We start from the raw sequence: 27439 nt of genomic DNA on the forward strand, positions 1-27439 counted from the left end.
TGTGACACATAGTGCCTGGTGCTTATTTTCTGTAGCTCTTGAAAATAATATAATGTGTATGGGTAGGGAATACCTAGGTACTATTACTCGGTTAGGAGAGGTAAACATTTTTGTTTGCTAAATTATGAAGTGGTCTTTTTGTAGGGTTTTTTTAGAATGTTATAAAAATTAGTGGTCTCTGTATAGTGGGAAAGCAAAACCTTGTCATCCAGATCGTAATACTTTCTACTAACTTCATGTGTATTTATTTTTCGCTCCCATTCTCGGTCTCTCTACTTTCCTCCCCCTCTGTTCCCTAACGCCCTCCCCCCTCCCATTTTCGACAATAACGCAAACCCTCCATAATAAAAGGTACCACGTTTGTCTTTAAGATCTTTTTTTTTTGTAATACCTAGTGCTTTGAAAATGAGTATTAACTGGAAAAGAAATTTAATTCTCTCTCTTTTTCTTTGTGTAGGACGTACTACAGTCTTGAAGAAATATAAGACTCGAAAAAAGAAAGAAAGGACAAAACATAAAAGTTGTGCAAAATAAAAAGTCAAACTTACTTCTTAATTGAGAGGTTTCTCACTTTCCTCTTGAGACACCGGCAGGCATTTCTTTTAGCTTTGGAAGATATCTGGGGAGGTATATTTCCTCGTCAACTTCCATGACCACAACACCACAAGTAAAGGAAGCACTTTTAATTGTGTCTCTAACTGGAGAGGGGTTCAATTTAAATTGCAACTTTGCAACCTCGGTGGTGTAGTGGTCAGGACGCTTCGTAAACAGTCTTGGGTTCAATCCCACCCGAAACATAAAATTTTGGCCTGAATATAATTATAATAAGAATTTGACCACCATTATATTAGTAGTCTCTTGCTGGTGTAAAGAGGCCCTTAGGTCTTATTAGAGCAGGTGGTCAGGACGCTTCGTAAACAGTCTTGGGTTCAATCCCACCCGAAAAATAAAATTTTGACCTGAATATAATTATAATAAGAATTTGACCACCATTATATTAGTAGTCTCTTGCTGGTGTAAAGAGGCCCTTAGGTCTTATTAGAGCAGTATAATAAGCACTATTATTATTATTATTATTATTATTATTATTATTATTATTATTATTATTATTATTATTATTATTATTATAAAATCACATTAGAAAAATTTCCGTCTGTATGTATGTGTGTATGTCTGTCTGTCACGCTAAATGTGGTGGTCCCGTACAAAGGACGGGTCAACCACTTGTAAATAAATAATTTGATATATAATTTATTTGTATTATGTACCTAGGTATTATTATAATCTACCATGGTACACAGGATAAAACCACCCAAAAGCACGCTAAATGTGGTGGTCCCGTACAAAGGACGGGTCAACCACTAGTTTGTAAACAAACAATTTGATATAATTTATTTGTATTATGTACCTAGGTATTATTATAATCTACCATGGTACACAGGATAAAACCACACCCAAAAGCACAAGATTTGGGTAACTCTATATTTGGAGACAGGAAAGACATGGTTAGGAAGTAGATACAAATAAAAAGTAGGGATAAAATAGATAAAGGATAGACAGAAAGAGAGAGAACGAGAGAGAGAGAGAGATAATAATAAAGGTAGAAAATGACCAGACCAAAGGGTTTTTAGTCCGTCCTAGGTTATTGCATACTTCAGCAAAACATAATTCCTAATAAGAAACATAGACGGTGAGAGAGAGAGAGAGAGAGAGAGAGAGAGAGAGAGAGAGAGAGAGAGAGAGAGAGAGAGAGAGAAAGAAAAACAAAAAGTAGATGGAATGTAGCTGAAACAAGGAATAGTTGAGAGGGGTACTCAAGATGTGGTCCATAAACCACACATCTAGTCCGCGATAAGTGATCCACAATATAGAAAGAGAGAGAGAAAACGAGAGAGAGAGAGAGAGAGAACATCTGCAATCTCTGTTTAACGCTTCGTTTTCGTAACCTTCTGGTCTTCGACTCTTCTCCGTATCTTTTCTGTGTACTTTAGTGTCTATATACCGCGGCTCTTCTACCACCTAACCTCTTCTGGGCTTTCAAAACAGCAAGGAGTATCCATGATAAAGGTAATAAGCAAGGAGCAAAATAAAGGTAAGTCTAATTAATGTAACGACCGTTGCAATGAATTCTCAAGAATATGTAAAATGTAGTATTAGCTGTAAGACATTTCAAAAAAGTCTAAGAACCCCTGGACTAGACAAAGGAAAGCTGAGAGGACCCAGGATCATTAAAAGTTGTTGGAAGGAAGATAAGTTTGCTTTTGACACTGCTCGGCGAAACTTTTCGGAGAGAAACATACAAAGTTTGCACTTTTAGGTATGCGCGTCTTTTTACAACTTTTGACCTGCGATATCGAATATCCTTTTGTTGGAAAGGTAGGTGGTACTTCGGTAGGTATAGGTAAGGTACATCTCCTATAGGTAGGTAGAAAGGTGCTTTTGAAAAGTCTTTTAATTTTGAAAAGCTTTAATGTCCACATGGCCCTACTTGAGCTTATTGATGTCTATGTATAATATGTATACGTTTATACGGGCCATCAAAGGAGTTTTCAACGAAATCTAATAAAAAAAAATCTTTAGGCATTTTAAATTCTTTGTTGGTACAAATTATAGACCTCGTTTCGTTTTGAAGTGGGCACGTGCTTCTTCAGGTCACAAACATTTTCCCGAGATTTCATTTTTCCAACTTCTTTTTCTCCTCCTCTTCTTCTTTTTGTTCCCCTCCTCCTTCTCTTCTTCTTTTTGTTCTCCTCCTCCTTCTCCTCTTCTTCCCCTTCTTGTTACAGAAGGTAGGCAACGTAAACGCGTTAAGTTCACAATGTTATTGCGCCTTCAATAAGACCCACCTGCAACCTGCTGAACCTGCTTCTTTATTTCTCTAACAGCTGTTTTTATTTTTTGCAAAGTTATAGAAAAATAAAAACAAAAATGAAAGACCACCCCAGATGTTCTTCATCTCCTTCTCCTCTTCTTCCCCTTCTTGTTACAGGAGGTAGGCAACGTGAACGCGTTAAGTTCACAATGTTATTGCGCCTTCAATAAGACCCACCTGCAACCTGCTTCTTTATTTCTCTAACAGCTGTTTTTATTTTTTGCAAAGTTATAGAAAAATAAAAACAAAAATAAAAGACCACCCCAGATGTAAATTATTATATTTTTTCCAGTCGCTTTTTATAGCTGTAAAGTTTATTATTACTCAGTTTCCAAGGTACTTGCAGCTTTTTTTTATCACTTAATTACCTGTCATATTTCCACTTCTAAACTTCGTGGTAGGAGGGTCATTTTTTACAATGGTAACTGAAAGTTAGAAGCACCCACCTATCTGTGATAGAGTGGTTAAGCAATGATTCTCAACAGCAGAAATGGTAACCCACCAATATCCAATTATATGGGGGAAAACCCTTGTAAACTCCATTGAAAAATTCAATTTAAAACTGAAATCTTTAAACTGTTCAAATCAAAACTCAAAACTAAATTTCGGTCTCTGGGCCTTATTGAATAAAACACTTCAATTATTCCTCTTTCCTTGTAATTTATCATGTTTTATGCGTGTAAACTAAAAACTAACTTTTATCTCCCTCGTCTTCTCCCTTTCGAAAGGTCGTATGCGTTTTCATGAGTTATAAAGTTATAATAAAGGCAACTTTTCCAACCTGCCTTTAATAACTTTCTCTACGATCCTATATCTGCGCTCATAAAACCATATTTTTCTCTCATAAAAGAGAAGAAAAACAGTTTGTTGTCGGAGAAAAATGTTTTTCTGCTTCTCGAGATCCTTGTCAACAGCATTCACACTCTGGTTAACTTTGTCACACACGGATTTTTTTTTCTTTTCATTTTCATGCTTCACAGTTTTACACTTTCAGAAAAATAAAAGTATTGCAATAAAAAAATACACAGGAAATAAAATACCTTACACATAGGTACGGTAGGTTTATAGGTAGGTACGCTTTTTTCCGCTAAAACTTGGAGGAACGAGTGTTTTCCGATGCTGTTCAAATAATATTATCTTTTCTGATGAAAAAATGTGTCCCCTCATACCTGCAAGTATATTTCTCTCTTCAAATGTTCAGGACGAACCCTTCATTTCCACAGTATTTCGTGGTTTGGTCAGAAAATAATAGAAAGTAAAAAAAGTTTTTACTTTCTATTACTACAGTATAGCGGAGCTATACTAGTAATGAAAGTATTGCAATCGGTCCAAATTTTCAAAATCGGGACGGTAGGTTTATAGGTAGGTACGCTTTTTTCCGCTAAAACTTGGAGGAACGAGTGTTTTCCGATGCTGTTCAAATATTATCTTTTCTGATGAAAAAATGTGTCCCCTCATACCTGCAAGTATATTTCTCTCTTCAAATGTTAAGGACGAACCCTTCATTTCCACAGTATTTCGTGGTTTGGTCAGAAAAAAGTCTAATTAATGTAACGACCGTTGCAATGAATTCTCAAGAATATGCAGTATTAGCTGTAAGACATTTCAAAAAAGTCTAAGAACCCCTGGACTAGACAAAGGAAAGCTGAGAGGACCCAGGATTATTAAAAGTTGTTGGAAGGAAGATAAGTTTGCTTTTGACACTGCTCGGCGAAACTTTTCGGAGAGAAACATACAAAGTTTGCACTCTTAGGTATGCGCGTCTTTTTACAACTTTTGACCTGCGATCTCGAATATCCCTTTGTTGGAAAGGTAGGTGGTACTTCGGTAGGTAGGTAAGGTACCTACTTCTCCTATAGGTAGGTAGGTAAGGTACTTCTCCTATAGGTAGGTAGGTAAGGTACTTCTCCTATAGGTAGGTAGGTAGAAAGGTTTCTCCTATAGGTAGGTAGAAAGGTACTTTTGAAAAGTCCTTTAATTTTGAAAAACTTTAATGTCCACATGGCCCTACTTGAGCTTATTGATGTCTATGTATATGTATACGTTTATACGGGCCATCAAAGGAGTTTTCAACGAAATCTAATAAAAAAATCTTTAGGCATTTTGAATTCTTTGTTGGTACAAATTATAGACCTCGTTTCGTTTTGAAGTGGGCACGTGCTTCTTCAGGTCACATTTTCCCGAAATTTCATTTTTCCAACTTCTTTTTCTCCTCCTCTTCTTCTTTTTGTTCTCCTCCTCCTTCTCCTCTTCTTCCCCTTCTTGTTACAATGGTTTAAAATGAACCAATCAGATACAGTGATTTCGGATTTACTGGATTTTGATCCAACGTTTAAAATGAACCAATTCAACTGTCAAATCTAGTTTAAACTACAACGATTGTGGTCTAATGAGCGGAGTTTCTACAAGCTCTCACTGTGAAAGTCCGTGTCAAAATGTGTGTGGGTATGGGAAGAAAATTGTAAGGTAGGTAGGTAGGTAGAAAGGTACTTTTGAAAAGTCTTTTAATTTTGAAAAACTTTAATGTCCACATGGCCCTACTTGAGCTTATTGATGTCTATGTATATGTCGTTTATACGGGCCATCAAAGGAGTTTTCAACGAAATTTAATAAAAAAATCTTTAAGGCATTTTAAATTCTTTGTTGGTACAACTTATAGACCTCGTTTCGTTTTGAAGTGGGCACGTGTTCTTCAGGTCACATTTTCCCGAGATTTCATTTTTCCAACTTCTTTTTCTCCTCCTCTTCTTCTTTTTGTTCCCCTCCTCCTTCTCTTCTTGTTCTTCACGTCATAAAAACAAAAATTAGAAAAATAAATGTGGGCAGGTGGGCCAATAAATGATACGTTCTTTAGGTGGGCGAATAAATGGTACACTTACCCTAGCACGGTGAACTCTGGGTCTAGAGGTTGATGGTTCGAGTCCAAGTCAAGTCATAAAATTAGTGTATTTGTGAGAAATTGATGGTGATACTTTTTACTTTTTTTCCCTTAACTCTATCCATTTGTTTCATAGCTAGGAAATAAATGAAACACTCCTCTTAAAAAAAAAAACCTTGATATCAGGGATCGGGGTGCAGCAGGGTGCACTCAGACTTGGTATCTCAGGAAATCGTAATTTAGAATGTTTTATGAATGAAGAGTGATGGATGATGGTGGTTACTTGAGATCAGACAGAGAAGGAAGTAATTCATTATAGCATCATTAATTTATTTTCCGGAGAGAAAGAAGAACGAAATAAAATCCTTGAGAAGAGGGAAAAAGGTAAGGAATAAAATAAAACAAGCTGGGCCCGTCCCTCCGGGAATTTTTTAGCCCGTAGTTTATTCGATCGTGGTTAAAGAATACGTATGTACCTACCTAATTTGTTTAATATTCAGTTTATTATTAAAGGGAAAAAGGCAAAAAGGGTAGAAGGGAAACAAGCCGGACCCGTCCCTCCGGGAATCATTTAGCCCCTAGTTTATTCGATCGTGATTAGAGAAAATCAGTACCTTTGTACCTACCTAATTTGTTTAATATTCAGTTTATTATTGATTTGATTTTTCGATTTTACTTTCATGTAATGATTTAAAATCAAGACTAGAGCCCGTTCTCCCTTTATTCCCAATATAGTGTGCAAGTCACCCATCCATTTATTGGCCTTCCTCGGCGTAGCTTAACATAGGTAACGCTAAAACCGGTCTTAAATGATCGACTGAAGTGTTATCTAAAACTTTCTCGCTTTGAGTTCATAGGTCGTCGCGACAAATTTCAAGATCAGAGCTCATTTGTGTGAGAAAATGAGAAAAAAAAAATCCCACAATTAGTCAATTAACTTTAAGTCACCCATCCATTTATTGGCCTTCCTCGGCGTAGCTTAACATAGGTAACGCTAAAACCGGGCTTAAATGATCGACTGAAGTGTTATCTAAAACTTACTCGCTTTGAGTTCATAGGTCGTCGCGACAAATTTCAAGATCAGAGCTCATTTGTGTGAGAAAATGAGAAAAAAAAAATCCCACAATTAGTCAATTAACTTTAAGTCACCCATCCATTTATTGGCCTTGCACGGCGTAGCTTAACATAGATGACGCTAAAACCAATCTCAAATTAACGACTGAAGTGTTATCTAAAACTTTCTCGCTTTGAGTTCATAGGTCGTCGCGACAAAAATAAAATCCTTGAGAAAAGGGTAGAAGGGAAAAAAGGTAAGGAACAACAAGCTGGGTCCGTCCCTCCGGGAATTTTTTAGCCCGTAGTTTATTCGATCGTGGTTAAAGAATACCTATGTACAATGTTTCTTTTCGTTTTTCGAAAATTCTTTCCAGGGTATTGGATTCTTATTGGTTTGGATGATAGGGCCATGTTTTCTGGATCGTCACCATTTCCTGATTCAAAGGGACTAGTAACAGCTCCGTTGCTGGTAGAGACGGCATGACTATTATAAGTAGAATAGACATTTCTATAGAAATCATTATCATAACAACTTGTGTTCTGGGTGAATTTACTTTTCTTTGTTGGTTCAGGCTTCGACTTTCGCATGAAAGTTTCAAACTTGCCGACAAAATTATGCTCTTTGTTATCATCTCCCATTTTACAATTTTTTGATCCCTTTGACAGTGTCCTGAACTCATTTTCCTTTTCAATTTGTTCTCCGCCTCCCATACCAATATCATTTGAATTTTCAACACAAAGTTTTTCATTGATGAGTTTGTGTTCTTTGGTACAATCTGTATTTTTAATTTCTCAGAAAAAAAAAAAGTTTTCTTCTAAGTCACTTAAAAAGTTTCCATTGTTGTTAACGGGAAATCGAACGCTTCGTGAAATACAAGTGATTTACTAAAATAAAAAATAAACTATTTCTATTTTTCTATTTCAAGGCTTGTAAACGCTGAGATTTTCAAACCTCGAGCATCTCTTCAAGTTAGAAACTTTACCGCTTACTTGCTGCCGTATTCTAGACTTCCCGCGGTTCTTCTTCGAAATGCAATTTTGAGTGGATGAAGTTGAATCATAACAACTGGAAGTTGTTTTCTCATCATTTCTCAGAACCTCGTACTTTTTACGTCTCGTTGATTTGCCTTTCAAGAGATGTTTCTTGTTGCTCGAGTGAGATTTATAAAATTTCTCTTGAATATTTCTTCTCGTTTTTCGAAAATTGTTTCCAGGGTATTGGATTCTTATTGGTTTGGATGATAGGGCCATGTTTGCTGGATCGTCACCATTTCCTGATTCAAAGGGACTAGTAACAGCTCCGTTGCTGGTAGAGACGGCATGACTATTATAAGTAGAATAGACATTTCTATAGAAATCATTATCATAACAACTTGTGTTCTGGGTGAATTTACTTTTCTTTGTTGGTTCAGGCTTCGACTTTCGCATGAAAGTTTCAAACTTGCCGACAAAATTATGCTCTTTGTTAGCATCTCCCATGTTACAATTTTTTGATCCCTTTGACAGTGTCCTGAACTCATTTTCCTTTTCAATTTGTTCTCTGTCTCCCATACCAATATCATTTGAATTTTCAACACAAAGTTTTTCATTGATGAGTTTGTGTTCTTTGGTACAATCTGTATTTTTAATTTCACAACCTACTGTATTTTGTTCTGAACTTTTCGTTTTCATCACTTTTAATTTTTATTTATGAAGGTATTGCTTTTAAATACTCTCGCAAATGAATTTTTTACCAAACATTTTGTTCAAAAGTTTAGTTTTCTCAGATGCGCTTGTTTTCTGAGTAGTGTTCAGTTTTACTATTTTGTAGTCTGATGATCACTCGTTTCTTCATACGATGCAAACTAATTTTTCAGATTGGTTACTGTCTGTTTGAATTTTCAAAGATTGTTTATCAATTGATTCTAAATCGTCTTTAATGTCTGCTTTGATAAGTGGACTATCCAGTTGACCGTGATCCTTAGCTTTGTTGGTTCTAAGTTTTTGAATTTCAACAGTTTTACTATCTTGTTTGGAGCTATCTTTATGCGGAATCGTTTTCAATAGTGTTAACAAATGAATTGAATTCTCCTTCAGCACACATTTCATGGCTTCTAATTCTTCAGGGTTCAATTTACTCGTCAAAATATTTACTACTTTCATACAATCATGTTTATCCTTTAACGAGTCATTTGAATTTATCGAATCGAAATCTGAGACCTGGGATTTCGTTGACGAATAATTGTCTTGGATTATTCGTAAACCTATGCCTTTTGAAATATCTGATTCATTGCAATTTGTAATTTCGCAATCCGTTTTGCATATTTCTTCTGTAGATCTACTTTCAACGGAAATATTGAAAAATCCACTATTTTTCTTGTCTAATTTTCCAATTTTTGAACTTTGCCGGAAATTGAGTAGTTTTTTGAAAATTTTGCACTTCAAAAAACTCCTAGTATTATTAGTATTTGTATCACTCATTGTATTTGTAAAAGAATGTTTCTCACTCTCTTTTCCTTCACAGGTTTCATTACTTGTAGTGAAATAGTCAAATAATGGAGGTTGTTCTTCCTTAGCAATCACTTTGTCATTGTTGTTATCCATAGTCAAATTGCTTTTTACCAGTGCATCATTACCATTAGAATATTCTGTTGATAGAGTACATGTAGGATTATCATCAGCACTATCGATGTTAAATGGTGTTGTAATTTGGGAATCTTTCATTTGAGTGGATGCTTCTTTTTCAGTTAATTGATGATCAACATCGCCTGGATTTTCTTCACATCTGGTTTTAGTTTCCTCATTTTTAGAAACATTTTCAATTTGTTTGTTTATTTCACTTTTTCTTTCGCTGAGTAATTTGGACCTATTCATTTTAGTACAGTTTTGGGTTAACTTTTCGTTTCTGACCTTACAGTCCTGTTCAAGGGAAAACTGTTTGTTCGATGTCTGTGCATATTTTCGTTCTGTGGGATATTCATCACTTTTGGGGCAAGTTTTGGAATTGGTTTCAATTATCTCGAAGACACCTTTATTGATGTTGTTTAATTTTGTAAATACGGGTCTACTAGTATTTTGTTTACATTTTGCAGTTGGGATTTTGGATTTGTCTCTTTTCACCCTTTCTTTATTTTTGTTATCATTTTCATTCACCAAATCCCCATCAGTATTTTCTTCTTGCCATTCAATGAATACTTCTTGTATTTCAATAAGTTCACTAGTAAAGTGTTTATCTTGATTTTTGTTCGGCACTAAAAATTCAAAACTATTTTTCCATGAAGCCGAAGGTTTTTCAGTGACTCTTACTAAGCATATTACACGGAGCTTTTTTATCTTTTTATCTTCACCAAAACTTTTCATGACATCACTTGAGAACAGTTTAGGATCAATCGTTGCATCAATGATTTTATAATCCGTCCGCTTGCTTGATTTGGCTCCTGTTTGTTTTTGTTCACATTTGGTTGTAGGGATCTCAATACTTTTTGTTTCTTTGACCTCTATGTTCAAACTGTAATGTTCTTTCATGCAGTTGGGATTTTTCGTCACCGTTCGAATGAAGTCTTTACTAAGTTTGACAATATTCTCTTGCTTTTCCAATACATCTTTGGTTGTTTCGTTTGGTCGAATTTTTGCGCGAGCCGCTCTAATAATAGATTCAAGCTCACCTATATCAATCTGGATTGGTCCTAATTTTGATTTGTTGGGTTTGGAAGAATCAGTTGGGGTGGCAAACAACCACATGTTTGGAACCTGTGATACTCGAACACTACGATGTTTAATTTAATTTATTAGACTTTGCGCTGTCCAAAATACTAATGATTGTGGCTAAATATTAGGACATTGTTTTACACTTGAGTTTCTTTTTTTCTACCATTGTTTCTTCTTCTTAATTTCTCTTATTAGGTTGAGTGTTATGTGTATAGTTGAGTAAGATGTCCTCTAAAAAGCACTCTCCTGGGTCAACACAAGGGAATCGGAGAGAATCCCTAAAAGCATTAAAATTGAAAAAGGTCATTGAAAAAATCCATTACAAAAAATCGGAAGTAGTCGAGATGTTCAGACAAGCCAGCTTAGTAAGCTTTGAGGGTACGAGTCGTTGTAAGCGCTAGGTCACGGGTTCGATTCCCATCCGGGGAAAACTTTATCCTAAACAGGTAAATTTTGTTCTCGGAACGGCTGGCTTTCTCCTATCCTGTCCTCCTACTCTTTTAGATTTCGGGAGGATAAGACCATAGTAGTTACAGAGTTCCCTCTATCAAACATAGTGGAAAAAATATCTTTTTGAAAACCTGTATGAAATTAGCATAGAAATGTATTGACGAATATTGCTGAAGCTGTGAATTTTACACTAGAGATGTGTTGAGTATGTTCCCAATGTTAATATGTTTGGTACACTATACAGCCACGCTACTATACATATCAATGTTAATATGGTTGGTACACTACACATTTCATATCTTGTTGTCAGTGGAGTAGATAATCACTAAACCTGAATATGAGAATAATTTTTGGATTGAATTTAGAAAGAAGAAGAACATGAAGATCGATGAAAAAGAACTAGGAAGAAAAAAATAAATTAAAAGAAGACTGAGAAGAAAAAGTAAGAAGAGAGGATATAACAGAATTTGCATGATTACCTAATACTAGACAAACATGAAAACATTGCAGACATTGATGAATATACAGCCACGCTACTATACATATCAATGTTAATATGGTTGGTTCACTACACATTTCATATCTTGTTGTCAGTGGAGTAGATAATCACTAAACCTGAATATGAGAATAATTTTTGGATTGAATTTAGAAAGAAGAAGAACATGAAGATCGATGAAAAAGAACTAGGAAGAAAAAGAAATTAAAAGAAGACTAAGAAGAAAAAGTAAGAAGAGAGGATATAACAGAATTTGCATGATTACCTAATACTAGACAAACATGAAAACATTGCAGACATTGATGACGAAAATGACTATTATGGTTGATAATATTCGTTATCATAACGGCTAGCTTTGATGTCTTCCTTCTCTCTTCGATTTCGGGACAATAAGACCTCAGCAGTTACAGTTCCCTCTATCACACCTATTTGAAAAAAAAAGAAAAAAAAAATAGAAATACCTACCAAATAGAGTTTGATAGCTATAGTTCAAAGGAAAAAACTACAAAATTAAAATTCGACGAAAATTTATCGAGACAATTTAGATTAGAAACTAAAAACTATCTCTTCCTTTTGTAAATTTCAACCCAGATAAAGCGTATTTCCGCCACTTGTTTGTACGAGTATCTTGCTTATATCAATGTGCACACTTGTGTTCAATCTACAACATAAAGCCATCAAACTTTTTATGATCGCTCCATCCACATCGTCTGGAGTGTTCTGCTTCTTATATCTTCTTGTATAGTACCTACACCTACAGTATGGATGTTGTTGTGTACTAGAAGTACAGGATTATGTTATGTACGTACAGTATGTTGTAGTGAATCTAGTGTATGAAATAATAACTGTAATATGTATTACTAAATTTCAATGTTGTATTAATGGGAAAATTGGGACATCGTATCGCTTCGAACTCTTCATGTTCATTGGAGCATATTTGAGAATGATAAGTTACAGAAGAAAAGAGGGAATAAAAGTTCAAATCGCGCCTAGAGAAACGAGACAATTGTTGCCAAATTTCATCAAATCAGAAAAACAATCAGAGAAACTTAAAGGAAACGTCATCTTGTAGTTGGAACTCTTTCAATTTTCCCTCGTTCAATCATTATGTCCAAAACGAAACGGGTAGGCCCTCGAAGAAGGCACATTCTGCCAAACAATTTCAGTTACAGGACCAGTAGAAGATGGCAATACCAAGACTTCAATTTGTGGTTGCTTTATTGCTTCAATTTGTGGTTGCTTTATTGGATTATTATAGGTATCTCATGTTTTTTTTATTTATTTTTTAATTAGGTATTATTCTTTAATATCGTCTTTTGTTCCGATTCCATTTGGGGTCTCATTATCCTATGTGTAATAAGTACGAGTATATCTTCTATTAATACCAAAGCCTCCTCATCCTTTCTTTTAACCTTTCCATGATGAATAAATATCTTTATTGCTTCAAGTTTAATCACAGCTTTCTTGCTTTATTCTTATAAATTCTTCTTTTCTCTTTCATCTCTTCTAGTTCGTCTTTCTCTTCTTCCTTTCTTTTTCTTCTTCTACCTTTCTTCTTCTTCATCATCTTCTTCTTCTTTTGTTCTTCTTTTTGTTTCGTATACGTGTTCCTCTTTTTTTCCCACGCTGCTTTGTTTTTAACGTCTTCTTCCTCCTTTTCTTCTTCTTCGTTCATATATTCTGTTTTTTACTTTCTCTCTTTCCCTCCTCCATAAAGTACAAAACGTTGTTCCTATACCTCTCCGTACATTAAAAGTATCTCAACAATTTTCATCATCTTCTTTTATGTTTTACATTTCCATCTTTTTGTTTTTCTTCTTCTGCTTCTTCTTCTCTTTTATTTTTATATCTGAGATTCGTAGCATGACATCATTCATTTCCTCTCCTCTTTTGCTCTTGTCATACTTATTTAGGTTACTCTCGTTCTTCGCTCTCTGCATTTTTTAAAACATTAGCAACGTGTTCTTCCTATCTCGCTATTTTTGTTCTTTTTCATTTTGAAATTCATCTCATGAATATTTTTGTAACATTTTTAATTTGCAATAAGTGCTTCTCGGTTCTCATATCGCCACCATTTTTTACATTAATTTATTTGAGTATCTTTTTCATTACTATTTTTTGCAGTTGTTTCCACAAAGACAATTTCTTCTTTATTGTCAGTATTATTTTCATATTTTCTCTTTTTAGGTTTCGATATTTTTGAGGTGGACCTCATATTTTCCGACTTTGTTGAAACTTCTTTTCTGAAGCTCCTAGAGATAAAAAATCACTGCCTAAAGGCAGATCAAATCCGCCCTTTTCTTCTCCCTCAAAAGCGAAGAACGCAAAGAAAACTATTTCCCCCCTTAAAACTACAGATGGTCTTTTGAAGAATTCCAGATATTTTATCAAGCATGAAAAGCGCTTTTTATTTTCAATTTTATTAATGGCGCTGATGCCAAACGGCCGTCTTCTATTGATCAGCATCGAACATTGTGGATATTGTCTATTAATATTCAAACGACGCTTCTGTTTTGCCTGCCTCTTCCTTTCCTTTTCCAACAGGAAAAGTTATCATTGCCAACAGGAAAAGAAACAAGAAAACGAAGAAGATTTTTTAAGTTTTCAAACAGTAAAATAAAAATGAAAAAGAAGAAACCCAAAAAAGAATTGTAATGTTGATACTAGGGCGAAATTACCTGTCATTCTCTGCCACTTAACCCCACAGAAATTTCACAGCCAAGTTTCCACCGTGTTAAATTCGGTGGGAGGTTTTGGTTTGTAGGACTGAACTGGAGTTCGAACCAAAAGTAATTCAAATGCAAGGCAAGATATTTCATACCTGCAAGTATATTTCTCTCTTCAAATGTTAAGGACGAACCCTTCATTTCCACAGTATTTCGTGGTTTGGTCAGAAAAAAAAAAAGTTTTCTTCTAAGTCACTTAAAAAGTTTCCATTGTTGTTAACGGGAAATCGAACGCTTCGTGAAATACAAGTGATTTACTAAAATAAAAAATAAACTATTTCTATTTTTCTATTTCAAGGCTTGTAAACGCTGAGATTTTCAAACCTCGAGCATCTCTTCAAGTTAGAAACTTTACCGCTTACTTGCTGCCGTATTCTAGACTTCCCGCGCATCTCCCATGTTACAATTTTTTGATCCCTTTGACAGTGTCCTGAACTCATTTTCCTTTTCAATTTGTTCTCTGTCTCCCATACCAATATCATTTGAATTTTCAACACAAAGTTTTTCATTGATGAGTTTGTGTTCTTTGGTACAATCTGTATTTTTAATTTCACAACCTACTGGATTTTGTTCTGAACTTTGTTTTTCATCACTTTTATTTTTATTTATGAAGGTATTGCTTTTAAATACTCTCGCAATGAATTTTTTACCAAACATTTTGTTCAAAAGTTTAGTTTTCTCAGATGCGCTTGTTTTCTGAGTAGTGTCAGTTTTACTATTTGTAGTCTGATGATCACTCGTTTCTTCATACGATGCAACTAATTTTTCACATTGGTTACTATCTGTTTGAATTTTCAAAGATTGTTTATCAATTGATTCTGAATCGTCTTTAATGTCTCCTTTGATAAGTGGACTATCCAGTTGACCGTGATCCTTAGCTTTGTTGGTTCTTGATTTTTGAAAATCAACAGTTTGACTATCTTGTTTGGAGCTATCTTTATGCGGAATCGTTTTCAATAGTGTTAACAAATGAATTGAATTCTCCTTCAGTACACATTTCATGGCTTCTAATTCTTCAGGGTTCAATTTACTCGTCAAAATATTTACTACTTTTATACAATCATGTTTATCCTTTAACGAGTCATTTGAATTTATCGAATCGAAACCTGAGACCTGGGATTTCGTTGACGAATAATTGTCTTGGATTATTCGTAAACCTATGCCTTTTGAAATATCTGTTTCATTATCATTTGTAATTTCGTAATCCGTCTTACATATTTCTTCTGTGGACCTACTTTCAATAGAAATATTGGAAAATCCACTATTTTTCTTGTCTAATTTTCCAATTTTTGAACTTTGCCGGAAATTGAGTAGTTTTTTGAAAATTTTGCACTTCAAAAAACTCCTAGTATTATTAGTATTTGTATCACTCATTGTATTTGTAAAAGAATGTTTCTCACTCTCTTTTCATAATATGTGCCGTATTGACCCCACAATCCTGAATGAATGTGATTTATGCAGAGGATCCCCACATGACACTCACCATCTGTTTAATTGCCCCAAAAATCCCACCACCCTTACACCCATGGATTTGTGGAGGAGCCCAATAGCCACTGCAAGATTCCTAAAACTCCCAGTTTCAGAAAGTGAAGACATTGTGTAATTTGGTGAACCTGCTGCTACTACAACAATTGTACCCCCAAACTTAAAGTACCGCAGGTACAAGCAATAAATAGGTGTGGACAAAAATGTATTTTTTTTTTATAAACTGATTCTTTCCTTCCACAGACCACACTAGAGGCTATCCTAGAAGACGTTATAGCGGCCCTCGACAACAAGAACCCTCAGGTCAAAGCCGAGACTGTGGCATTCCTAGGACGATGCTTCACCAAATTAAATTTTTTTGTAGGGGGGGAAAAATATTCGGTCAAAAAGAAGGAATTTTCGTGGTAAGCCGGTTAACCCGAGAAATGCATCAGAAATGTCGTTCCCCAATCAATACATGCACCTAAATTTTAGGACTTAGACTCGAACCACCAACTTCCAGATCCGAAATACCATCTCCTAGCGTAGACCTTTTCCTATCCCGTTCCTCGGTAACTTTATGCCTTCATTCCGAGTCGAACCACCAACCTCTGGATTCGAAATACGCTAACCACTACACCACTGAGATTGGTTATCAAAGTTCAGTGGGTCAGGACAGCACGAGTTGTAAAAGGAAACATGCTGGGAATAAAATTGCTGGAAAATTATCTAAACATGCTGAAATACATAATATGAAGACCCCTTCATGGCTTCTAATTCTTCAGGGTTCAATTTACTCGTCAAAATATTTACTACTTTCATACAATCATGTTTATCCTTTAACGAGTCATTTGAATTTATCGAATCGAAATCTGAGACCTGGGATTTCGTTGACGAATAATTGTCTTGGATTATTCGTAAACCTATGCCTTTTGAAATATCTGATTCATTGCAATTTGTAATTTCGCAATCCGTTTTGCATATTTCGTCTGTAGATCTACTTTCAACGGAAATATTGAAAAATCCACTATTTTTCTTGTCTAATTTTCCAATTTTTGAACTTTGCCGGAAATTGAGTAGTTTTTTGAAAATTTTGCACTTCAAAAATTCTGTAGATCTACTTTCAACGGAAATATTGAAAAATCCACTATTTTTCTTGTCTAATTTTCCAATTTTAGAACTTTGTCGGAAATTAAGTAGTTTTTTGAAAATTTGGCACTTCAAAAAAATCCTAGTATTAGTATTTGTATCACTCACTGTATTTGTAGAAGAATTTTTCTCACTCTCTTTTCCTTTACAGGTTTCATTACTTGTAGTGAAATAGTCAAATAATGGAGGTTGTTCTTCCTTAGCAATCGCTTTGTCATTGTTGTTATCCATAGTCAAATTGCTTTTTACCAGTGCATCATTACCATTAAAATATTCTGTTGATAGAGTACATGTAGGATTATCATCAGCACTATCGATGTTAAATGGTGTTGTAATTTGGGAATCTTTCATTTGAGTGGTTGCTTCTTTTTCAGTCAATTGATGATCAACATCACCTGGATTTTCTTCACATCTGGTTTTAGTTTCCTCATTTTTAGAAACATTTTCAATTTGTTTGTTTATTTCACTATGTCTTTCGCTGAGTAATTTGGACCTATTCATTTTAGTACAGTTTTGGGTAGACTTTTCGTTTCTGACCTTACAGTCCTGTTCAAGGGAAAACTGTTTGTTCGATGTCTGTGCATATTTTCGTTCTGTGGAATATTCATCACTTTTGGGGCAAGTTTTGGAATTGGTTTCAATTATCTCGAAGACATCTTTATTGATGTTGTTTAATTTTGTAAATACGGGTCTACTAGTATTTTGTTTACATTTTGCAGTTGGGATTTTGGATTTGTCTCTTTTTCATCGTCTGGAGTGTTCTGCTTCTTATATCTTCTTGTACAGTAGGTACCTAACAGTATGAATATTGTTGTGTACTAGAAGTACAGGATGATGTTATGTTGGTACAGTATGTTGTAGTGAATCTAGTGTATGAAATAATAATTGTAATATGTAGTACCTACTAAATTTCAATGTTGTATTAACGGGGACATCGTATCGCTTCGAACTCTTCATGTTCATTGGAGCATATTTGAGAATGATAAGTTACAGAAGAAAAGAGGGAATAAAAGTTCAAATGTCCAGAAGATTTCAAACCTTTCATCTGTAAACTGACAAAAGATCTTTGGCAAAATTCATGGTCCAGTATTCCCAACTCTAATAAACTAAAATCTATAAAGCCCATCATTGGTCCCTGGTCTTCCTGTGATAGGCAGAACAGATATGAAGAGGTGGTGATATGCCGAATGAGAATCGCGGCCACACTCGGGCAACCCATGGCCATCTGTTCAAACGTGCCCCTCCGTCTACCTGTAGGTGTGGCGAGATACTCTCTGTACAACACATCCTCACCTGCCCCCTCCATCGCCATATCCGAGTCTCACTTCCGACACCTCCTGCTCTGTCAGATGACGTCGAGAGCGTCGACTCCCTGTTATCATATTTGAAACAACTGAATCTGTATACTAAAATATAATCGCAGTGTGGAATCGGCGCGAACGACCTGTCATCTAACAGTGTTAAAGCGCCTAAAGGAAAAAAAAAAAAAAAAAAAAAAAAAAAAAAAAAATGTTTTACACCTGAGTTTCTTTTTTTCTACCATTGTTTCTTCTTCTTAATTTCTATTATTAGGTTGAGTGTTATGTGTATAGTTGAGTAAGATGTCCTCTAAAAAGCACTATCCTGGGTCAACACAAGGGAATCGGAGAGAATCCCTAAAAGCATTAAAATTGAAAAAGGTCATTGAAAAAATCCATTACAAAAAATCGTGAGACAATTGTTGCCAAATTTCATCAAATCAGAAAAACAATCAGAGAAACTAAAGGAAACGCCATCTTGTAGTTGGAACTCTTTCAATTTTCCCTCGCTCAATCATTATGTCCAAAACGAAACGGGTAGGCACTCGAAGAAGGCACATTCTGCCAAACAATTTCAGTTACAGGACCAGTAGAAGATGGCAATACCAAGACTTCAATTTGTGGTTGCTTTATTGGATTATTATATCTCATGTCTTATTCTTAGGTATTATTCTTTCACATTGTCTTTTGTCCCAATTCCATTTGGGGTCTCATTATCCTATGTGTAATAAGTACGAGTATATCTATTAAAACCAAAGCCTCATCCTTTCTCTTAACCTTTCCATGAATATCTTTATTGCTTCAAGTTTAATCACAGCTTTCTTGCTTTATTCTTATAAATTCTTTTCTCTTTCATCTCTTCTAGTTCGTCTTTCTCTTCTTCCTTTCTTCTTCTACCTTTCTTCTTCCTTTTGTTCTTCTTCTTGTTTCGTATACGTGTTCCTCTTTTTTCCCACGCTGCTTTGTTTTTAACGTCTTCTTCCTCTTCCTCCTTTTCTTCTTCTTCGTTCATATATTCTGTTTTTTACTTTCTCTCTCTCCCTCCTCCATAAAGTACAAAACGTTGTTCCTATACCTCTCTGTACATTAAAAGTATCTCAACAATTTTCATCATCTTCTTTTATGTTTTACATTTCCATCTTTTTGTTTTTCTTCTTCTGCTTCTTCTTCTTCTCTTTTATTTTTATATCTGAGATTCGTAGCATGACATCATTCATTTCCTCTCCTCTTTTTCTCTTGTCATACTTATTTAGGTTACTCTCGTTCTTCGCTCTCTGCATTTTTTAAAACATTAGCAACGTGTTCTTCCTATCTCGCTATTAACCTCAGAGGTCTGTTGGAAATCCACAAAGCATTTATTTTTCCAGCAAGCCATCGAAGCGTAGGTATAAAGGTGATTTTGGAAAACATACCTTAATCATAGGAACAAACCGGTGGCAGTGTAGAGTTGAGAACAACATGGGACTTGATTCTGGAATTCGGTGACGGCCCTTCTTTGAATAAACTCTTCAATTTCCACCTGACTGGTTAAAATAATTCAATTAAACTAAATACATAGGTATACCTATCTAGCCATATCCTCTCATATGCATAACGGGGATAATGAATTTTGAACACAGTTTTTTTTTCCAAATTGAAAGTAAACATAAATGAAAGCCCCTCAGGTTGTAATAATTTTATGACAGGTAAATTCCGTGTAGGAGTAGGTAAACGTACTTGATAGTATAGTATACATATTTACCTACTTTCCCTTGGGTGTACACAGCGTACACTCACGTACAGTGTACAATCTCATGTTACAGTAGTTGTTGAGATCTGAGAACGCTCCGAGACCGTTCGGGTATAGTATCCGAGACGAGACGAGACGAGACGAGACGAGACGAGACAAGACTAGTGGTTTAGTTAGATAGCTATATCTCTAACAGTTTAGTCGGTATAGCTGAAAACCGCCAAAAAACGGTCGAAATCTGTCCAAAAGCGGTAAAAATACCGCCAACCGCAGCATCTATCTCAACGTTTTGTGTTGCATCCTTGTCACATTATTTGTGAATTACATACCAAATTTCAAGTTTCTAGCTCATACCGTTCCCGAGATATTGTTAAATTACACCGAAAACCGCCAAAAAGCGGTAAAACGCCGCCAACGATTGCACCGGTCTTGACCAAAAGTTTCGTGTCGCATCCTTGTCACATTTGACATCTACATACCAAATTTCAAGTCTCTCTCATGAATATTTTTGTAACATTTTTAATTTGCAATAAGTGCTTCTCGGTTCTCATATCGCCACCATTTTTTACATTAATTTATTTGAGTATCTTTTTCATTACTATTTTTTGCAGTTGTTTCCACAAAGACAATTTCTTCTTTATTGTCTGTAGGTATTATTTTCATATTTTCTCTTTTTAGGTTTCGATATTTTTGGGGTGGACCTCATATTTTCCGACTTTGTTGAAACTTCTTTTCTGAAGCTCCTAGAGATAAAAAAAATCACTGCCTAAAAGCAGATCGAATCCGCCCTTTTCAATTTCTCCCTCAAAAGCGAAGAACGCAAAGAAAACTATTTCCCCCCCTTAAAACTACAGATGGTCTTTTGAAGAATTCCAGATATTTTATCAAGCATGAAAAGCGCTTTTTATTTTCAATTTTATTAATGGCGCTGATGCCAAACGGCCGTCTTCTATTGATCAGCATCGAACATTGTGGATATTGTTTATTAATATTCAAACGACGCTTCTGTTTTGCCTGCCTCTTCCTTTCGCCTACAAAAATCGGTGTTGCTAGATTGGAAGAGGAATCAATGAACCCCGAAAATGAGCACTGCTCATTGAGCAGTCTGATTTGATCATAGAATAGATAGATAGATTTGTAGATAGGAGGGCAGATAGAAGCTGTGTAAAACCTTCACAAAAATACCAGTACGCTGGAAGGAGGCGGAAATTGTGGATGAATCGGAGGGCGTCCATACGTTAATTTACAGTTATAACATCGACTTTTCAAAGCAGAAGCTAACAAAAGTTATCATTGCCAACAGGAAAAGAAAAAAGAAAACAAAGAAGATTTTTTAATTTTTCAAACAACAAAATAAAAATGAAAAAGAAGAAACCCAAAAAAGAAACGTAATGTTGATACTAGGGCGAAATTACCTGTCATTCTCTGCCACTTAACCCCACAGAAATTTCACAGCCAAGTTTCCACCGTGTTAAACCTCCCTTCCTCTCTTTATCGCCCTTCTACAACCACTCTTTTTTTCTGATACCAAATTGAAAGTTTGAATTTATCTTCGCCAGAATGGTCACCACAACTAGATAGATAATTCATAGGCAATAGACGTACCTATATCATGTTTTTATGTTAGGCACAATCACCGAATTTGTTCAGTGAGCGAAAGAAGCGGTCTTTCCATGAACTGGTGCATCAAAAAATTGACCAAACCTGCAATTAATTAGGTGATTATAAGTACAAGTAGTGCTTTATTTAGACTGTCAGCTTATAACAAGTTGTTCCATTATACTAACAGTGTTAAACAGAAACACTGATTGTGTAACCTAAACACACAGACTACACATTCTGGCATTATGAAAATGTTCGAAATCCAATTCCTTGGTCTTGCAGATTATATAGTCCTTACATGTGTTGTTACGTTAGATAAGTTATAATATAATGCGTTTAGTAAATCAATCCGAGTTCACAATTGAGGCTGGGTGCAAAAAGGGCAATAAATGAAAATCATCAAACTGAGATAGGTATTTAACTTTAAAGTTTTCAATTTTTCATCAAAATCCTTGAAAAGAATGTTTACAAAAAACGCTGTAACTCATCGAAAAAAAAGTTATCACTGCAGTTCAAACGCTGGAAGATAGAGGGCACCACGTTCTATTCAAAAAACCGTTTTACGCAAAAAGGGCAAAAAATCCGGTGATGCATGTTAACATATGCACAAATGGAGCAGTATGCAGCATGAGATGGTTTAAAGTGATGAAATGAAAAGTTTTACAATAGGGAAATATGAACTTCTCCGGGCTCCAAAGTTTTTCAATTAAACCCTCATTCACACTGGCCATACACATGTACATTGGTGATTTAGGGCATTGGTCTTGCAGATTACATAGTCCTTACATCTGTTACGTTAGATAAGTTATAATATCATGCGTTTAGTAAATCAATCCGAGTTCACAATTAGTTTTTTTCCCGCATTTTCGGCAAATTCGGTGATGCATGTTAACATAATATGCACAAATGGAGCAGTATGCAGCATGAGATGGTTTAAAGTGATGAAAAGTTTTACAATAGGGAAATATGAACTTCTCCGGGCTCCAAAGTTTTTCAATTAAACCCTCATTCACACTGGCCATACACATTTTCCATTAAACCCTCTTTTACACGGGTCAAATAAACATGCAAGTAGACATTTCTTCTTAGCCTGCAATACCAGCACCAATAAGTCCAATAGCACGTTGAATGGACCAGACGTACTTCCAACTCTGTCACCAGTTCCCAAGGGATCACTGAAGTTAAGTAATGCTGATTGTGGACAGTATCTGGATGGGTGACCGAGTAACCATTTGGGTGATCCCGTATGGCATTCTTTTTCCTACCCCACTCGGGCTTTGTGAGGTCAATATGAGTAGGTTTGTAATTTTTCGCTGAATGGAGTTTGAAACCCGCGACGTATAACCCCTGTCTCGTCGTGAGAAGACCTTAATCGTCCTGCCATTTTATTCTGCCATCACCATTCGTCTAAATCTGAAGCTGCTACAACAACAACAACAACAACCTTCATCGTTAAAAGCGACGTAAACCTTTTCTAAACAAACAATCCATGTTTCTCTGTTCCAGAAACTCATAGAAATACCTACCAAATAGAGTTTGATAGCTATAGTTCAAAGGAAAAGACTACAAAATTAAAATTCGACGAAAATTTACCGAGATAATTTAGATTAGATAGAAACTAAAAACTATCTTCCTTTTGTAAATTTCAACCCAGATAAAGCGTATTTCCACCACTAGTTTGTACGAGTATCTTGCTTATATCAATGTGCACACTTGTGTTCAATCTACAACATAAAGCCATCAAACTTTTTATGATCGCTCCATCGTCTGGAGTGTTCTGCTTCTTATATCTTCTTGTATAGTACCTACAGTATGGATGTTGTTGTGTACTAGAAGTACAGGATGATGTTATGTAGGTACAGTATGTTGTAGTGAATCTAGTGTATGAAATAATAACTGTAACATGTATTACTAAATTTCAATGTTGTATTAATGGGAAAATTGGGACATCGTATCGCTTCGAACTCTTCATGTTCATTGGAGCATATTTGAGAATGATAAGTTACAGAAGAAAAGAGGGAATAAAAGTTCAAATCGCGCCTAGAGAAACGAGACAATTGTTGCCAAGTTTCATCAAATCAGAAAAACAACCAGAGAAACTAAAGGAAACGCCATCTTGTAGTTGGAACTCTTTCAATTTTCCCTCGTTCAATCATTATGTCCAAAACAAAACGGGTAGGGCACTCGAAGAAGGCACATTCTGCCAAACAATTTCAGTTACAGGACCAGTAGAAGATGGCAATACCAAGACTTCAATTTGTGGTTGCTTTATTGGATTATTATATCTCATGTCTTATTCTTAGGTATTATTCTTTTACATCGTCTTTTGTCCCAATTCCATTTGGGGTCTCATTATCCTATGTGTAATAAGTACGAGTATATCTATTAATACCAAAGCCTCATCCTTTCTCTTAACCTTTCCATGAATATATTCATTGCTTCAAGTTTAATCACAGCTTTCTTGCTTTATTCTTATAAATTCTTCTTTTCTCTTTCATCTCTTCTAGTTCGTCTTTCTCTTCTTCCTGTCTTCTTCTTCTTCTACCTTTCTTCTTCCTTTTGTTCTTCTTCTTGTTTGAAAAGACTACAAAATTAAAATTCGACGAAAATTTATCGAGACAATTTAGATTAGACAGAAACTAAAAACCATCTTCCTTTTGTAAATTTCTTCAACCCAGATAAAGCGTATTTCCGCCACTTGTTTGTACGAGTATCTTGCTTATATCAATGTGCACACTTGTGTTCAATCTACAACATCCAGTTGACCGTGATCCTTAGCTTTGTTGGTTCTAAGTTTTTGAATTTCAACAGTTTTACTATCTTGTTTGGAGCTATCTTTATGCGGAATCGTTTTCAATAGTGTTAACAAATGAATTGAATTCTCCTTCAGCACACATTTCATGGCTTCCAACCTTCTTACTCTTTCCCCAAATTTCTTACTGCCCTCTAAGAACCATGACATTTTATGTGCTGTCGCTCACCTTTTACCCCCTCTCTCCCACCCAAATTATCTTTCCCACCATCTTTCCCTCATCACCTTATCTCCTCTCTCTCACACCTGAATTCTCTTTCCCACACTCTCCCTTTCTACTTTCTACCCTCATCTCCACCTCTCCAATCCACACCTTCTTCTGTTTCCCACTCCTTCCAACTTCCTTCAACCTTCCTCCCTCCCACCCTAATTCCATTCCTACCCTCTCCTCCACCTTTCTCTGTCTCCTCCCCATTCATCTAACTTCCTCATTCTCTATCCACCCTTCCTCCCTCCCCTAATTCCCAGTCCTACCCTATCCCCCTCCCACCTTCCATTCTCCCACCCCAAACACCTTCCCCTTCCACGCTTGGATGTGCTTGGTAGAAAGATAATTACGTTTTTTTTTTTTCTCCACGAGTACTCCGAGGGATGAGGACGGACTAAATTAACCTTGGCTGTGGAAATGGGATGGAGATGATAAATATGGGGATGAGAAGGTGCAGAGAGGTTGTGGATGTGGAGAAGTGATATAAGGAAAAGGATGGGGTGGATGTGGAGAAGGGATAAGAGGAAGAGCTAACTGGAAAAACGTGCCATTGTAGAGGTACCTGTAGAGTACACAGTGCTGATACTCCACTTTGGTGTCTTGAAGATGAAGCCATTCTGGTTAAAGGGATCTTTAAAGAAGGTTTGGTTCTTGGCTGAAGGTTTGGTTCTTGGCTGAAGAACCTCAGAGGTCTGAAATCCACAAAGCATTTATTTTTCCAGCAAGCCATCGAAGCGTTAGGTATAAAGGTGATTTTGGAAAACATACCTAATCATAGGAACAAACCGGTGGCAGTGTAGAGTTGAGAACATGGGACTTGATTCTGGAATTCGGTGATGGCCCTTCTTTGAATAAACTCTTCAATTTCCACCTGACTGGTTAAAATAATTCAATTAAACTAACCGTCTTCTATTGATCAGCATAGAACATTGTGGATATTGTCTATTAATATTCAAACGACGCTTCTATTTATTTTTGCCTGTCTCTTCCTTTCCCCTACAAAAATCGGTGTTGCGTTGCTAGATTGGAAGAGGAATCAATGAACCCCGAAAATGAGCACTGCTCATTGAGCAGTCTGATTTGATCATAGAATAGATAGATAGATTTATAGATAGGAGGGCAGATAGAAGCTGTGTAAAACCTTCACAAAAATAACAATGCGCTGGAAGGAGGCGAAAATCGTGGATGAATCGGAGGGCGTACATACGTTAATTTACATTTATAACATCGACTTTTCAAACCAGAAGCTAACAAAAGTTATCATTGCCAACAGGAAAAGAAAAAAGAAAACAAGATTTTTTAAGTTTTCAAACAATAAAATAAAAATGAAAAAGAAGAAACCCATAAAAAAGAATTGTAATGTTGATACTAGGGCGAAATTACCTATCATTCTCTGCCACTTAACCCCACAGAAATTTCACGGCCAAGTTTTCACCGTGTTAAATTCGGTGGGAGGTTTTGGTTTGTAGGACTGAACTGGAGTTCGAACCAAAAGTAATTCAAATGCAAGGCAAGATATTTCATTACAGATTAATAAATAAAGGAAGGAGAAAAAATCTCTCATTCAATTTTATTTTAATATATTTTTTATCCATTATTTTTTCATGAGAAAAACCCCAGAGGAGGTGTAGGTGAGGGGAAAATGGTATTTTTTTCCCTCGACGGGGCTGTTTTTATATAAAGAGGAAAAAAACACCTTCCCTTTATACCAGAGGTGAATGTACCCCCACAGTCTATTATGATTTTTCCTTTCCTCCTTCTTCTTCTTCTTCTTCTCCTTCTTCTTTTTCTTCCTCTTTCCCTTCTTCTCCTCCTCCTTCTTCCTAATCTCACCCTCCTCTCCATTCTAATATTTTTCCTAATTCTCGTTCTCTTACTCTTTCTTCTTTGTTTTCTTCGTCGTCTTCTTGTTTTTGTTCTTGTTCATACTCCTCCTTTTCTTCTTCTTCTTCCTCTTCCTCCTACTCCTTTTCTTCTTCTACTTTTTCTTTTTCCCCGCCTGACGAATAATATTACCTATATTGATCTTAAAACAATTTTTATGCGAATAAATCTGTGGTCTACAATCTTATGTCTTATGCTGAAGTGTTCGTTAATCTCCAGATATTCTCGTCTAGTTATCTAACTACCAGGTAGCTAACTACTAGTTATCTAACTATACCAGGTAGCTAACTACTAGTTATCTAACTATACCAGGTAGCTAACTACTAGTTATCTAACTATACCAGGTAATAACAATTAAATCTAAGAGGCACTAATGATAACGATATTACAAGAGAAAGGCTAACCGTGGGCAAACGCGTAAAGGAGAGGAGGAGACGGTTATCTAACTACCAGGTAGCTAACTACTAGTTATCTCTGCTAGTTATCTAACAACGAGTTAGGTATCTATTAACCTAGATTCCTAGATATTATGTAGGTAAGTATTTCTAGTCTCACAGTATTCTTGAGTATTATCCATCAAGGATGATAATGATTAATTATGCAAACAAGTACCTCGTGCTAATTTGTTGCTTTGCTTTTCCTCAAGAAAACTCTCTCTCTCCCTCTCTCTGTATTCCTCTCCCTTTTCTTATCTCCCTTAATACTTTCTCTTCCCGCACCTCTCTATATTTCTGTGTCCTTTCTCCCCCTCCCTCCCTCAATACCCCTTCTTTCTCTCTCTCTCTCTCTCTCTCTCTCTCTCTCTCTCTCTCTCTCTCCCTTTCTTTCTCTCTTTCTCTTTCCATCCCCCACTTCTAAGTAAAAATATTCAAACGGGGAATTTATATTTTTCTCGGAGAAATTTGTTATTTTTGTGCAAATTCATTCCCTTACCTTAGGGGATTAGGTAGGAGGCAGGAGAGAAATTATGGAGGAGGAGGAGGGAGGGTGGTGGGAGAGGAGAGGGAGGGAATTCAGGGAGGGGGAGAATTACGTTCAACCTAAATGATAGATATGAAAAATTAGCGTATTAAGGAGACCGAATTAACCCTTGAGGGATTTGTGGTTTCGCGCATAGGGATTTAGTGA

At 35.9% G+C, this 27439-nt stretch overlaps 2 protein-coding genes across 2 annotated transcripts in view; one reads left to right on the forward strand and one right to left on the reverse strand.

Moving 5' to 3' along the window:
* Nucleotides 1-16358: 16358 nt before the first annotated feature.
* Nucleotides 16359-17514, reverse strand: LOC113470249. The gene is made up of 2 exons (XM_026828538.1): nucleotides 16887-17514; nucleotides 16359-16508 (listed from the first exon to the last, which is right to left on the reverse strand). The coding sequence occupies exons 1-2, from the start codon at nucleotides 17277-17279 to the stop codon at nucleotides 16359-16361; spliced, it is 543 nt and encodes a 180-aa protein (XP_026684339.1). The 5' UTR covers nucleotides 17280-17514.
* A 451-nt stretch (nucleotides 17515-17965) lies between these two features.
* Nucleotides 17966-27439, forward strand: part of LOC103516021 (protein windbeutel-like) — a gene marked incomplete at its 3' end in the record, with an annotated part of 36940 nt that continues 27466 nt past the window's right edge. Inside the window, exon 1 of the mRNA XM_026828539.1 lies at nucleotides 17966-18139. Within this exon, the coding sequence (XP_026684340.1) occupies nucleotides 17966-18139 (174 nt within the window). The remainder of the gene's footprint in view (nucleotides 18140-27439) is intronic.

The sequence above is a fragment of the Diaphorina citri genome, unplaced genomic scaffold, assembly GCF_000475195.1.
Source record: "Diaphorina citri unplaced genomic scaffold, Diaci psyllid genome assembly version 1.1 scaffold1465, whole genome shotgun sequence".
Lineage (NCBI taxonomy): Eukaryota > Metazoa > Arthropoda > Insecta > Hemiptera > Psyllidae > Diaphorina > Diaphorina citri.

Bases quoted from the DNA above. Each gene is read 5' to 3' on its own strand.
- LOC113470249 (XM_026828538.1), bottom strand. From the start codon at position 17,279: ATGAATAGGTCCAAATTACTCAGCGAAAGACATAGTGAAATAAACAAA. The intron at 16,509-16,886 runs GTGAGTGATACA...ACGAAATCCCAG, and splicing joins AAAATTCTTCTACAAATACA to GTCTCAGATTTCGATTCGAT.